Source organism: Lutjanus erythropterus, chromosome 22 (genome assembly GCF_056507025.1).
Source record: "Lutjanus erythropterus isolate fLutEry1 chromosome 22, fLutEry1.hap2, whole genome shotgun sequence".
Lineage (NCBI taxonomy): Eukaryota > Metazoa > Chordata > Actinopteri > Lutjaniformes > Lutjanidae > Lutjanus > Lutjanus erythropterus.
In genome coordinates, this window is record NC_139338.1 from 8,933,105 (window position 1) to 8,949,263 (window position 16,159).

At 43.5% G+C, this 16,159-nt stretch overlaps 1 protein-coding gene across 1 annotated transcript in view; it reads left to right on the forward strand.

Annotated features, from left to right (window-relative positions):
- Positions 1 to 12,085: 12,085 nt before the first annotated feature.
- camk1da (calcium/calmodulin-dependent protein kinase 1Da) overlaps positions 12,086 to 16,159 on the forward strand; it is a 64,848-nt gene continuing 60,774 nt past the window's right edge. Inside the window, exons 1-2 of the mRNA XM_084711503.1 lie at positions 12,086 to 12,098; positions 12,561 to 12,611. Coding sequence (XP_084567629.1) covers positions 12,086 to 12,098; positions 12,561 to 12,611 — 64 coding nt within the window. The remainder of the gene's footprint in view (positions 12,099 to 12,560; positions 12,612 to 16,159) is intronic.

Below are 16,159 nucleotides of genomic sequence, written 5' to 3' on the forward strand. Positions count from 1 at the left end.
AGCCAAGCTTCTGTCTTCTAGCTAAATTACAGTAAGTGTTGAAAAATTGCTTCTTCTGCACCTCCCACTAAGGTTTCACTCAATCAATTAGATGATTATTAATTATTCCTCTGGGAAACGTTTGAAGTTACCTAATCAACCTTTTCCACAGCACACATTTTGACTTATCACAGACAGCAAAGCACAGTTGTAACTAATAACACTAACAATGGCTCTGCACTGTTCAGATGTCCCAGTAAGCTCTGACAGTGAACCAACATGATTCATCTGCTATTATTAAACTATTATTTACACCTGTGCTTTTCTTTCTGTGACTTGTCATCATGTCTTCTGCAAAAAAAGACTTTTGTGACCTGAGCTGCACCCAGATGAGCCAATGTCATGAAATTAGCTCTCTAACTCTCTCAAACTTGACATGTGCTTAAGTACTTTTAACCATTTCCACCATTTATCCATTAGCATTACTTTTAGCTATTGCACCATTTATCCATTTTAACTAACTACTGTTGTGCATATGTTACTTTTATCTAGTCTCCTTCTCTTGCCTGTTTTGTCTTGCTATGTCTTGTTCGCCTTGTTACATCTTTTACAACATTTTTGTCTGTCTCTTATGTCGTTTTCGTCTTGTTACGTCTGGATAAGTCTTTGAAGTTGTCATCTTGTTACGTTGTTTTTATCTTATTGCGTCTTATTTTGTCATTCTCGTCTAACTGCAGCCTTTACATTGTTTTTGTCTTTTTATGTCTTTTACATTTAGGCCTGTTATGTCATTTTGTTTTGTTACCTCTTGTATGTTTTCAACTTGTTTCATCTGTCATGTGTGATATGCATTGATGGATACACCAAGGAATCATCTTTTCTTTGTGTTGTTGTTCCATCCGTTTAGGTTGAAATCAGTTTTGATGTTAGGAAGGCAGTGTGCAATGGTGCAAAATAAAAATAATCAATAATTCTCCTCACTGCAAAGTAATGACCCTGTTTTGAAAAAAGTAAGGGGTAGAAAGTACATATATTTGTGTCACCATTAAACATAAAGACAGAAACTAATGATAAAAGCTCATATAGATTTGTTTCTCTTAAAAAATCATGTATATACTGCAGTGGATGGATTTTTGGATTTAAACAGAAATACAGATATTACTGTAATTCCTTTGCCACACAGCAAAAAATCCTCTGGTTCTTCATTGGTTCTCGGGCACCACTTATTAGCCAATGAGAATATTTCTGCATGTGAGCAGACTAAAATTTATGGCAGCGTTTAAGCTCCGAACAGAGTCTGCACCTTCATCTCCCTTGACCTTCATACCTCCTTTTAACCATCGCTCTGATGCCCTGCTCTCGTCTCCTCTCCTCCTCTTTTCCTTTGGAGCTGGGTAATCATGTTTCATCAGGGGGAGGTCAGATTTGCTGACTCAGAGTAAAGGATGAGCATTGGGGGGGTGGAGAAGTGGGGAGTGAAGGGAGGGGATGAGGGAGAGGAGTTTTCCTCAGGTTGCTGCTGAGGAAGAGCTGCAGTAGTTTGCAGCCGGAATACTCATGAGCAGCTGAGGCTGCAACACACTGTCCTCCCCTCCTCCCTCCTGTGTCTCCCTACAGTATTACACAGACACAAGTAACAATGCCAGGAGTCCGGACTGGTGTGTGTGTGTGTGTGTGTGAGTGTGTTTTGAGCAGTAACCCGGCCTGAACTGACCCTGCAGCTGTCAGAGTCCGGGGGATCAGTGCTCCTCTGCAAACTGAGACTTTGTAATCCAGGTGTTATGCGGGTCGGTTGAACCCAGGTGACCGCGGACCTGCAGCCCCGGATCTCTGCTGATCCGTGCCGACGCCTTTGGGGATCCCAAATGGTGACGGGATCATGATGGTTGTTGTCAGCAAGTTGGCGCATTGCGAATTTACTGCTGCCACGTCCTGACCACGCTCACACACACTCACACACACACCTCTCTGTGTGTCGGACAGGAGGCATGAGCAGCATCCCACCAGATGCCCCTATTGCCATAACAACATGCTCTACCACAATAAGGCTCGGCTTCAGGGTCATTTTACAGTACAGTTACGGAGTTAACAAGAGGAGATGAAGATTTTTAACGCATGAAATTGTTAGTGGAGGAGTGGAAACCCCGAAAATGTGCAGACAACGCAGCAATTAACGGCGTTTAGACAATTGCAGGTGGCAGCAGGTCCGCGGTCAAGTCAGACGTCCGTAACCAGGGTCATACAAGAAACCGGGGGACATTGCCTTCAAAATAAAACCACAATGAAACGACAACTTGTGTCATAAATGATTGATAATACTGTAGCAGATACCTTAACTGTGAAATTGTTAGATTAAATAATAGAATGAAATATATCTCAAAAGCATCACCAAACAATTAGACAGTTAGAAATAAGTAAACTCCCTCGGCCAAAGGCTTCAAAATTTTTCCAAGAGTCAATGCCAAGCCTTACATTGCAAATACATTAATATCTTTGTGTTCATTAATTCAACGATACTTACATTTTAAATAATATTTTAGAACTAGAAACATAATAATAATAGTAAAATTCAACTTTATATCTATTTCTTTCTTTCTTTTTTAATTATTTTCCCTATAATTTGCTGAACCCCTACTTTGAAAACCATGGCCCTGAACTGAACCAGACAAAAAAAAAATTAATAACTTACAAACAGTTGGCTCACTCAAAACTTATTTTTATTAGTTTGTTCTTTTGCTCATTATATCCAAATTTTAAACTATATTTTTAAAAATCAAATTCATAATCACTGTATGTTATCCAGTAGTTTAGCCTACTTTGAGGTTTCTTGCTTTTATTTGGTTGTGTCTGCTGTTTATTCTGTTTTAATTAAGTTCATAGGACTGTGTATGACAGTGGTGATGTTTATATATTATTAGTGCTAGCAGAGGTAATAATAGTAATAGTATATATACTTAATTGTCATTTGAACATCATCATAGGGTCTTACTGAGATTCTTCAAATATGCAAAGCACCAGGCTTTTACTTTGAAATGCCCGACCAGAAGTGTTGCTATCTCCTCGTTACATTGACAGCTGCCGTCCAGACGGCCGGAGGGGAGGAGGAGGAGGAGGGAGAGAGAGAGAGGGAAAGAGGAGGAGGGAGGCAGCAGCAGCAGGGACACGGTAACCTGCAGGAGGACTCACATGGTCCTGCAGCAGCGGAGCACAGACCACCGGGACTCTCCAGACCTCTTAACACTTAGCTCGGCTTCATTATTCTTCTTTTATATTTTTTAAATACTCCATTTTTATTTTCTTTTTTTTCCCTTCCTGCATCCTTCCTGCCGCAGCCCAGTGTCGGTCGGACTCGGGCCGGTAAAGCAGCGCCATGGCTCGGGAGAACGGAGACACCGGCAGAGGAGAAACGTGGAAAAAACAAGTGGACGACATCAAGAAGATTTTTGATTTTAAAGAAGTCCTCGGCACGTAAGTACACGAAGCTTTTAGCAACTTCACCTCAGATATCCCTGTCATATTACAATAATTCTCCCACTGGGGTTCAGTCAGTGTACATGTGGGGCTCAACAGTGAGTTTACATTCACCTTAATGCAATATTACAGTCTTCAATGATATTAACACAGACTGAAACTCTGAAACATTACTTATGGCAAACTATTTAAACTGTATGCCCTTTACTTTTTAGCTATTTCAACCATTTTTATCGTTACTTTTAGCTATCAGTAGGAACCGTTTATCTTGTCTAGTTTTCATACACTAAGTTTGTGGATAGATTTTTTTTTTTAATCCATTTTTTATTTATTTATTTATTTTGTTCTGTAAATTAGTTGAGCTACTCCGCAATCTTTCCACGTGCCTTGTTTTTTTTTTTTTTATATAATGATACAGTCAACATCTCAAACGCACGTATAGTAAATTTAAAATTAAACAAAAAATATGAGTGAAAAGCAAAATAGTAAATAGAAATATAATATAAAATAAAATAAAGTAAAAAATAATTCAATAAAATAACAGTAGAGGTATGCAATAAAAATAAAATCAAGTTTCTTTAAAAAATCTTGTGTCATATTAGCTATATAAATACAATTCTTGTTTATATTTTGGCTAGGCTCAAATGTTTCTTAAATTCAATCATGAACGATTATACCCCCTGGTTGTGGCATCATTTGATGGGGTGTAACATCTTTGTAATGTTTCTTAAATAACTTCTGTTGGGGTTTTAGAGCTCTTTACATAGCCCATATCACTGTTGTCAAATAAATTGTTGGTACAGTAGCTACATTATAAAATTCCTATAATGTTCTGTTATTTTTACACAAAATGACTGCAGTTTGCCTGAAAACTCCAGGCAGTAGTAATCATGTTGGGCGCTGATATGTTCAGTATGGCGTACTGAATTTATGCAGCTTATAGTGAGCAGTTCTTTTGCTCAGACTGATACTCCTGTAGTGTCACTGTGGTTTTAATATAGTCTGTCCTAATGTATGTGGTGTTTAGGCAGGGACTTGTACAATGATTTAGGATGACAGTTGTGCTTAAATGTGAGTTTATAATGATTCAATGGTTCATCTTCTTGGCACATTCTGTAATATTCCTTGAGGGGATTTTCTTGTTGATGACAGCAAGGCTTTAAGAGACCGCAGGAATTTCAGTCTGTCAGCAGCAGCAGCAGTAACGGTGTCACTGTTACACTCACAATCTTTGTCTGGTTGGATTCAGACTCTTTCACATGGGGTCATTTTACTCTCCAGCTCCATGTTAGGAAATTTCTTCTCCTCCTCTTCTTCCTTGTTCCATCTTCCTCATTCAAAGAGCAACAGAATACAGGTTAACGGCAACGCCCCCTAAATCTCTGACAGCCAGTCCCTGTCTGCCCTCCCTCTGTTGTTCCTGCTGTGAGGACTGAGCTGTGTCTGTTTGGATGGCAGCCTGGAGGGGGACACACGGGGCAGGCGGATGCAGATTGGGATTAACTGTGCAGGGATTAGGGAAACTTCCCCTGAATAGAAGGAAGTTCAGTCATGTTGTGTAATGACGGAATGAGGATGGACAGCTAGCTGGCTGCGGTTTTGCTACTCTAAAACACACCTGAAATTTAGATCGGATGTGAAACACACACAGAGACACACACAAGCACACTCAGGATGCAGAATGGTACAGGACTCAATGATCCGAGTCGGCCATGTTGTAGCCACACATTAACCAGAGCTGCTGACGGATCTTTGAACCTGATGCATCAGCAGAAAAGAGGAAAGGGGGGAGTGTCGATTGGCATGGAAAAGCAGGAGGAAGAAGACATGGTAATGGTGACTCAATAGGAAACAGATGAGAGTTTTTATCAAAGCAGGGATGAAAGAAAGCAGCAGCCTGGAACCAAACAAAAATTGTCTGAAATCAGCCAGCAGGGTGAACAAGTCAGTTTCAGCAGCAGTGCTGCCTTTAGGTGCAGCAGCACATGTGGGGGAAACCTGAGCTGAGAGTGTGAGTGTTACTGCAGTGTTGAATGTTTCTGCGTCAGCATTTCTGAGCTGCATCTGTACTGACAGGATGTGATGTCACAGATGTGACACTAACCATCATATTTTGTCTCCTTCCACTGGGTCACCCGTGGGTACACTGGGGTTTGCGTACATATATGTTAAACTCCTCTTCTGTTGTGTGGGACGTACCTTTTTCTGTTTCTTCCTGCTGCTGGATTAATCTTGCAGTGTTATGCTGGCAGGTGTGTGTGTGTGTGTGTGTGTGTGTGTGTGTGTGTGTGTGTGTGTGTGCGCGCGTGTGTCTGTGCGTGAGTGCGTGTTTGCAGGCATGTACATGAGGCTCGCCTTGGTGTCTTATTACCCTCCCCTGGTGTGTATTCTGTGTGTCCCTGTTGCTCACTGTTCAATAATTCAGTGCCAACAGGAGTGTGTTCTTTGTGTGTATGCATGTGTATGTCTGTGTGTCAGGTAGGCCACAGCTCCCAGCAGGAACTGGAGGACAGACAAGACAAAAAAGTGGTCTATCTGTCAATCATTTTCTCATTCAATCGGTTAGTTGTTTGGTTCATAAAATGTCATAAAATGGTGAAAAATAGTGATCACTATTTTCCAAATCTTAAGGTAAAATATTCACATCTTGTTTTGTCCACAACCCAAAGTCAAAGAAGACTAAAGAAACCAGAAAATATTCACATTTGAGAGGATGAAATCAGAGCATTTGGACAGTTTTTCCTTAAAAAAATTTATCAAAACATTTAGTTGATTAACAAAATAGTTGGCGACTAATAGTTTAATCGATAAATCGTTGCAGCTGTAGTGTATTGTGGTGTTGAATGAGAGTGTGTCACTGAGCAGCGGTCCTCACTCATTCAGACTGTTAAATCAGCAAAATAAACTGGCAAAAATCATCCAAAAGATAGCCCTTCAAAAAAAGCAATCAGTGACAAAATCAATTGCAGATAGCTGATATTTGTCCTATTGCTCATCCCTAATGGGTGTGTACTTTTGCCATTGGGGGCAAATTTCAGCTCACCGTCCCTCAGAGTCAGCAGAGTGTCTGCCAAAGTTTGGATTAGCCTCATTGTTAAGACGACCATTAGCGGCTGGCGTTGCAGTAATGATGACAAAGGAGGTTGAGGATCCCAAGCATCTGGTGTTTATTGACAATTTACAGCATCACTGATGGAATCACAGCAACCCAAGTGAGGTCTAACCAGCAACACAGCTAGATGGGAACTGGCGCCTTAAATACTGCATCCCTGGTAGACCTGATTGGAAGATACCATCAGCAGGGGCTATCAAAAATCCTTTTGCTGTGCAAATGTACCTGAACCATATGCAAACAGTGGCAAATTCAAAATATATACAAAATCCCATTAAATGCTGTTTAATCGATTAACAAACACCCAAGCCTAATTAATATTAATAAATATTTACAAATACAATCCATTTTCAAACCCCCCTCCCCTTATCTCCCTCCTTGGTTCCCTCCCGGAACGTTTAATGTGCCCCTTGTAGCCGGGGGGACCCTTTTGGCCGTGCACCCTGGAGCGGACATAAGGAAGACAGGTAAGTAAGACACAATGCAAACAATGTTTAAACTTATGCACTAGTGCACGCACTTGGTCCTAATATTAGCACATCTGTATTGCTGCACAGAACTCAGCACAGAAATATAATTGTTATTCGTCAACCAAAACAAACCGATGCACGATACTGTCGGAGCCTAATATCACTCTGCTCTTTCAGGTAGCGCCGCGTATCGATCGCCGCATCTGCCAGAAAACACAACAATCACTCATGGTTCAAAATGACAATAATACCAATAAATAGAGCAATAAATATGCTACCAAACGTGCAACTATGCAATGTGCAAATTACATTATTCTGTGCCAATTCTGCTAATATAGTGCAAATATCGCTGACAAAGTGCCAAGTGCCATTATAATTATGCATAGTTTCACTGTTTGCTAGAAAGTGCAATTAATTCTGACCCACATTGTGCCATATTCCCGAGACCAAAGTCATCTGTCCACCGTAACGAAGTGCCCTTCGTTACATTTCCCCCCCCCTCTCCCAAAGGAGAACAGTACCTCACTCCTCAGGTATCCTGGACAAACAGTCCGCCACCACATTGGACTTCCCTGACCTGTACTGAACTGTAAAGTCATATGGCTGCAGGGCAAGGTACCATCCAGCGACGCGCATGTTAGCATCTCTCATGCGATGCAGCCACTGTAGAGCCCGGTGATCTGTTTCCAGGAAGAAGTGTCGTCCCAGTAGGTAGTATCGGAGGGTATCGATGGCCCACTTCATCGCTAAGCACTCCTTCTCCACCGTCGAGTATCTCATCTCCCTGTCCAGCAACTTCCGACTCAAGAACACGACAGGTCTCCTCTCTCCATCCACGTCCTGCAGCAGCACTGCTCCCAGGCCCACTCCAGAAGCATCCGTTTGGAGGGTGAACGGCTTCTCAAAATCTGGACTGTGGAGAACTGAATGAGTGCAGACGGCATCCTTGAGGTCCCTAAAGGCTCTGTCACATTCATCAGTCCACTGCACCTTGTTGGGAGCTGAGGCTTTGGTCAGGTCATTCAGTACCACAGCTCTGTCTGCGAAGTGAGGAACAAACTTCCGGTACCAGCCCACCAGACCCAGGAAGCCTTTCAGCTTCCTCTTAGTGGTAGGAACAGGGAAAGAACGGATTGCCTCTATCTTCCCCAGCTGTGGCTTAATTTCTCCAAAACCAATGATGTAACCCAGGTATTCCACTTCCCTCTGGGCAACAGCGCACTTGCAAGGGTTGATGGTAAGGCCAGCTGCCCTAATTCGCTGTAGGACCTGTTGCAGATGGACCATATGCTCCTCCCAGGATTGGCTGAAAATCACCACATCATCCAAATAGGCAGCAGAGAAGTCAGAAACATCCCTCAGCACAGAATCCATCAACCTCTGGAATGTGGCTGGTGCCCCCTGGAGGCCAAATGGCATGACCCTGAACTGATACATACCAAATGGAGTCCTAAAAGCTGTCAGTTCCTTGGCCTCAGGTGCCAAGGCTACCTGCCAGTAGCCTTTGCTCAGGTCCAACGTAGTGATGTAGCGGGCTCTGCCCACCCTCTCCACCAAGTCATCAATACGAGGCATTGGGTATGGATCAAAATGGGACACTGCATTCAGATACCTGAAATCTATGCAAAATCTGAGTGATCCATCCTTCTTCGGAACGAGCACAATAGGACTGCACCACTCGCTACAGGACACCTCGATTATTCCCAGCTCCAACATCAGTTTGATTTCTTTCTGCAGCACAGGGATCAGCCGCTCTGGGATCCTGTAGCTCTTCTGTCGGACTGGAGCATCCTTTGTGAGGCGAATCTTATGCTGGACCAACGAGGTGAATCCCGGTGTCTCCCTGAAAAGGTCCGGATCAAGCAGGGGTTCAACCTCCGCCTGCTGGGTCAGAGACAAATGTGTCAGGTCCACTCTCAGGGGCTCTGCCATGGTGGTGATTGTTGGAAAGAACTTCTCATTAGTGTCCTCATCCTGCACAGCCCGGACCAACAGCTGCTGGCACACCGGCTCTGGACGAATCTGGAACTCTTTGAGGAGGTTAACATGGAAAGTCTGGTACTTTTTAAGCCTATCTGGCATATACAGTTCATATGTGACTTTACCTACTCGTTTGCTGACTTCATAGGGTCCATGCCATTTGGTCAGCAACTTGCTCTCACTGGTCGGCAGAAGTAGCAGCACCTTTTGGCCTGGACTGAAGACCCTCTCTCTGGCCCGTCGATCATACCAAGCTTTCTGGCTTCCTTGAGCAGACCTCATGTTTTCATGCGCCAGTGCTGTCATCTCCTCCAGTTTCTCCCTCATTTTGACTACGTATGCCACCACATTTTCCCCTCCTGGCTTCGGACTCTCCCAGTAGTCCCTTAGAAGGTCCAGTGGCCCTCTCACTTGGCGGCCATACAACAGTTCAAACGGGGAAAACCCTGTTGACACTTGTGGGACTTCACGGTAGGCAAACAGCAGGTACGACAACCACCTGTCCCAATCAGCACCTGTCTGGGAGACAAACTTGCGCAACATATTTTTTAGTGTCTGGTTGTAGCGCTCCACTAGCCCGTCCGTCTGGGGGTGGTAAGGGGTGGTCTTAATACCCTTAACTCCTAACACTTGATAAACCTGCTGCAACAGTTTAGACAAAAAGTTTGTCCCACAGTCTGTTAGGACCTCCTTAGGTATGCCTACCCTGGAAAAAAGCTGTAAGAGGCAATCCGCTACCTGTCTGGCTTTAATCGACCTGAGGGGGAAGGCTTCAGGATAGCGGGTTGCGTAATCACATACAACTAATATATAACGGTGTCCTGAAGAACTTTTCTCTAATGGTCCCACTATGTCCATGCCTATTCTCTCAAAGGGTGTGTCTATAATGGGCAAAGGCTGTAGTTGTGCACGTGCTACTCCCTTTGTTGAGGTAAGTTGACATGTTTCACAAGAACTACAGAACTGAAAGACCTGCGTGTACATCCCTGGCCAAACAAAACGGCTCCCGATCCTGTTTAGCGTCTTTTGGAAGGCCATGTGGCCCGCCCATGGAATCGAATGACCCAACTCCATAACTTTGTCCCTAAACTGTTGTGGCAGTGCTAAGGCCTCAGACTGTCCCTTTCGCTGATACAGAAGGCCGTCCCTCACAACATAAGTGGCATCATCTAGACAGCTTGAATTACTTTGCTTAACCCCCTCCACTTCTATCACCTTTTCAAACCACTGCTTCAGTGTTGAATCCTGTTTCTGCAATGACCCTAAATTAGGGGGAAAATCAAAATCCAGCTGCTCATGTGGTTTAGATATGTGTTCTGTCCCTTCCCTGTGAGAACCCAACCACTTTTCCCTCCTTCTCTGCGCTCTTGACTTGTGCGGTTTTACTGTCCCTGCCTCCCATTCTACCCCAAAAAAAGGCAACTCCCTGAGGCCTCCCTCCGCACTCTGCGCTCTTGTGGTGACGTTACAGGGTTTTACTGGCAGTGTGACTGAATTCAACTCAATTTCACCTGGCAACTCCCTGCCATCTACGTCAGCCTTAGAAACCGTCTGGTGCATCAGGTCAAAGAGTGTCGGGACATCATTACCCAAAATGACTGGATATGGCAAAGCTGACGCTAATGCTACCGACAGCAGAAAAGTTTGGCCCCCCACTGTCAAATAGACCTCCGCTGTGGGATAAACATGCTCATCCCCATGAATACAGCTTATCCTTGACCTGTCCTCACTCCACTTTTCCCTGGGCACCAAACTGTCCAAAACCACTGTCTGAAAGCATGCAGAATCAAGCAAAGCCACCTCACGCTGCCCATTTATCAGAACTGGCGCTGTACGGCCTGCTTCTCTCACTGCTTCTACCTTAGCTGGCCTCGGGGCTGAACACAGGAGTGATGGTTTAGTATGGTTAAGGGCTGGACAAAACGGCTTAGTATGACCTAAAGCATTACAATGGTAGCATCTAACCTCCTTGGAGGATCTAGGTAGGGGTTTCTTAGCATGGCTTGGGGCCTGGGAAGTAACCTGCTTAGAAAAACTGCTAGAGAAACTCCTACTCTGTGGCCGACCAGACCCCTGTTCACCCCCAGTGGACTTACTTGAATAGACTTGGTGGTTCTCCCAGCTGAAGGTGACGCTGCGGCTCCCTTTTCTGGCTGACGTGAAGACCTCCGCCAGGCGAGCTGCCTCCTCTGCTGTCTCGGGGTCATGTTCTCTAATCCAAACCTCCAGCTCTGGGTGGACCATTCTCAGGAACTGTTCGAGGATAATAGTCTCTGATATCTCTTTTACCGTCGACTTATCTGGCTTGACCCATTTAGAAAACAGGTCCTTCAGACGAACATACAGCTCACGTGGAGTCTCCCCTGGCTCAATCTTCAAGGACCGGAACCGCCTTCGGTAGGTATCTGGTGTAATTTCATACTTTGCCAAAATTGCTGCTTTAACCTTATCATAGTCTTCAGAGTCTTTTATGTCCATCAGAACATATGCATTACGAGCTTTACCCGTGAGCAGGGGAACCAGACGCACAGCCCATCCATCTTTGGGCCAGCGGCAGACATGGGCCATTCTTTCAAATGTGGTCAAAAAGTGCTCAATGTCATCTTCTGCAGATAATGGCAGTAATTTGGGTTCCCTATGGGCAAGGGGTTCCCTGTGTGGTCTGAACCCACGACTCATCTGGCTGGTCATCTCACCTGGATCATCATCGTCACCATCATCATCATCATCACCACCATCATCAGTATCATCCTCATGATTGTCCCTTCTTGGGAGCTGGCCCTCCTCCTGTGCATCTGGCTCCTGTCCCTGTTCTTCTCTCATCATGTTTACTTGCTGCTGTATTTGTGAAAATTGATGCTGCACGCGTCTCCATCGCTGTTCTTGACGCGAGGATTCTTTCTCCATTTGCTGATCTCTCACTGCCTGGGACCGAATGAGAGATTTCACCAGACCTGCTAGCTCCTCCAGCTTATCTTCAGCTTTGGCCTCCGCCACGGCGCCTGAGCCGGCTGATGAGCAAGCACCCTCATCTGGCTCCTCTTGTTCATTTTTCTTCCCATGTCGAGTCATCATGTTACTGCCGCGTGAGCCCCTACTTTCTGACACCACTTGTTAAGACGACCATTAGCGGCTGGCGTTGCAGTAATGATGACAAAGGAGGTTGAGGATCCCAAGCATCTGGTGTTTATTGACAATTTACAGCATCACTGATGGAATCACAGCAACCCAAGTGAGGTCTAACCAGCAACACAGCTAGATGGGAACTGGCGCCTTAAATACTGCATCCCTGGTAGACCTGATTGGAAGATACCATCAGCAGGGGCTATCAAAAATCCTTTTGCTGTGCAAATGTACCTGAACCATATGCAAACAGTGGCAAATTCAAAATATATACAAAATCCCATTAAATGCTGTTTAATCGATTAACAAACACCCAAGCCTAATTAATATTAATAAATATTTACAAATACAATCCATTTTCAAACCCCCCTCCCCTTATCTCCCTCCTTGGTTCCCTCCCGGAACGTTTAATGTGCCCCTTGTAGCCGGGGGGACCCTTTTGGCCGTGCACCCTGGAGCGGACATAAGGAAGACAGGTAAGTAAGACACAATGCAAACAATGTTTAAACTTATGCACTAGTGCACGCACTTGGTCCTAATATTAGCACATCTGTATTGCTGCACAGAACTCAGCACAGAAATATAATTGTTATTCGTCAACCAAAACAAACCGATGCACGATACTGTCGGAGCCTAATATCACTCTGCTCTTTCAGGTAGCGCCGCGTATCGATCGCCGCATCTGCCAGAAAACACAACAATCACTCATGGTTCAAAATGACAATAATACCAATAAATAGAGCAATAAATATGCTACCAAACGTGCAACTATGCAATGTGCAAATTACATTATTCTGTGCCAATTCTGCTAATATAGTGCAAATATCGCTGACAAAGTGCCAAGTGCCATTATAATTATGCATAGTTTCACTGTTTGCTAGAAAGTGCAATTAATTCTGACCCACATTGTGCCATATTCCCGAGACCAAAGTCATCTGTCCACCGTAACGAAGTGCCCTTCGTTACACTCATGTTTTAGACTCCAGGTTGAGGGTAGAGGTCAGGGACTAAATGGGCACAGAGGAACGTTTTTCCAAGTAGCTCTGCAGAAAGACAAAGTGTGTGAGTGAGATAGAGACATGAAGTAAAGTGGTGGACGTGATGGTGATGCATTGTGGGAATGTCACTGTGCCATCTAGGGCACTCTGCCCTTAATTGATGCTCCACTTCCCTGCTGCTGGCACTGTTCTCTCCACTGTTTCTGGGACTGCAGAGCCCCCCCTCGCCTTGTCTCTTTATGTCTCTCTATATCTTCCTCTTTATGTCTCTGGCTCTGTTGTACATCTCTCTCTCTCTGTGTCCCTGTGTTAAACTCAAACAAGAGATCCCTTTTTGGACTTTTTTGCACAGTTTTTGAAGTTTCTATTCTTTCATCCCTGTTATAAATAACATCTTAAAAATAGAACAAAAGATGATTGTTTGCTATGTGACAAAACCAACTTTATCTGTGGACTGCTGGTGTGTGTGTGTGTGTGTTAGTGTGCACTTAGATGTGTAGTTCTGTTAGATTCATGTGCATATGCGTGTGTATTTCTAAATGTGTGCATGCGTGCACACATTCACAAACACAGATTTTACCACGTTGGAGTGAAATCTGAATACTCACAGTATGTCGGCGGGCTTATCCTCTGTTCATCGATCCATCTGTTCCATCCTCTTCTCTTTTTCTGCCAGTTTTTCTTCTGTTGAGTCCTTCTCTCAGGCAGCTGAGCTGTGATTGGTTGTTGTTGTTGTTCCTTGTTGTTTGTTGTTGCTGCTGACATTGCTGTAATGAACCTGTTGTTGTTGTTGTTGATGGAATTGGTAATGTCATCAGCCATTATGTTGGTGGGGATTGCTGATGCAGCTGAAATTATCTGCATTGTTTGTTACTGTGATGTTTTGCTGGTGATGTTGTTGGCATTCTGCTGATGTGATGTTCATATTGGTTGACATTGACCTTGATATGTTTGTTTCTATTCTTTGTTTGGATGTAATTTGTTTGTTGGCAGCTGTAGATAACTGTATTGATAATGATATCCATGTTTTTGTTTTTAATAAGCATGTTACAATCATGCTCATGTCGTTGATGTAGTTGGTGATGTTGATATTAATAGAAAATTGTGATCTATTACAATGGACCATAATCTTAGCTCAAGGTCCACTTATTACCCTTTTCCCACAGCTTTCAGCCTCATCTCAGTCTTCATTAGCAGACAGATTTTGCTCAGTTCATGGAAATAGATAAAAGGCCTGGATTATGCAATAACATCTGATGATTTACCACATACAACAACAACAACAAGTGAGCTGTCTCCACGACAGCTGGGCAAACTCAAGCAGCAATCTCCGGGGATGAAAAATGAAACCAATGCGGAAGTGCCAAAAACTGTGATTCCTCAGATGGCCCCTTGAGCCTGGCTCAAAAAGTCAATTCCCACAGACCCCAATATTAAAATGCTCAACATTGCAGCAGCCTAGTACAAAAATGTTGTTTTGTCTATTTCTCCATTCATGATGTCTGTTTGGTGACAACTGTTCACCAATTTGAATTATGTCAAGGCTTAAAGTCATGCATGCAGGGTGTGTTTGCTTTGAGTGACCAGTGGGTGCCATCACAGGTGGCTAGCCGCTAGGTAGCCGCTTCATTTGGCCTTCTCAGCTACACCCACCCGGTGTAAAGTACTGCTAAGGTGGCCATGGCAGGAGCCACTACACTGAGGGCTCACTCTTCGAAAACTAAGGATGTTAATGATTTAACATTAATCAGTTCATTGTTTTTAACAATGTAACAGATTAAAAATGTATGAATGTATGAAATCGTAGTAATTGCACCTTATTGTTTTGTCTGGAGTAGCCAGTTGTTGAATAAGGAAACTTAAACTTCAATCTTATTAATTATTAATGGTCAATTGATTAATCAATTGTTGATGTCTTCAACTATCGGTTAGAGAAAATGCATAAAATTTGCAACCCTATCTGAAGCTTATGGATGATTTATGCAGATCATACTGTGGGGAAACTCTGGCCACTGATGAAGACTGTGAGATGCAGTTGAAAGCTCTGAGGGAAAAACACGTTAGTAGACCTTGAATTAAGATTATTTTCTCACGCTAGTATTTTCAAGGCTCAATTTCAGTTTTATTTTCGTAGTATTATCCAGATTTTCTGTTCACTATGATGACCACAGTGACACCATCGCAACAAAGTGTGTTGCAGTCAAGTCACTTTTATTTACATAGCACCAAATCACATCATGAGTTATCTGAGGGCACTTTTCATATATATTATAGCAGGTTTATAATATTATTTACATAGACTCAACAATCCCCATTATGAGCAAGAACTTGGCAACAGTGGCGAGAAAAAACACTCTCTCAGATAAGCAAATATTTTAGCAAGCTTATCAAAATCACCATTTTTAGAGGTAACACTGAAACGAACGCGTTGGATTTTACAGTTCCTCATCATTTTCTGTTCTTTAAAAGCTGTCTGGTGAGTCAATGTTAATATTACCAGTATGAATTACTGCCAAAAATGTGACCAAGACCCATTAAGCTGGAATGGTCCTTTAATGGTATTGTTGTTGTTATTGTTGCCTTGTTGATGACTGATGGTGATGCTGTTGTTATTGACATCATTGCTGACGTTTGTACTCCTGTCTGTCTTCTAGAGGAGCTGAGCATATCAACACAGATTAACACTGAATATGCTGATCTCAGTTAGGCATCTCAGTGCTACTAAATTTGAGCTACAGTCACGTCACACAACCCCCCCACACACACACACACACACACACACACACACACACACACACTGAGCAGGACATTTAAAAGCAGCAAAGGGGAAAAGTCACTTTTTTCCTCTTTGTGCGTGCACCAAATAAGACACTTGCATTCTCCAGCTGTTAGGGCTTTCCTCATCACGAAATGCATTTAATGTGAAATTATGTCCGTGGAAGGGGAGGGGCACCATCTATCTCTGAGCAGATTGACACGTGTGTCCAGACTTCTGAGTATTAATGATCATAAACTTTAGTCCATTA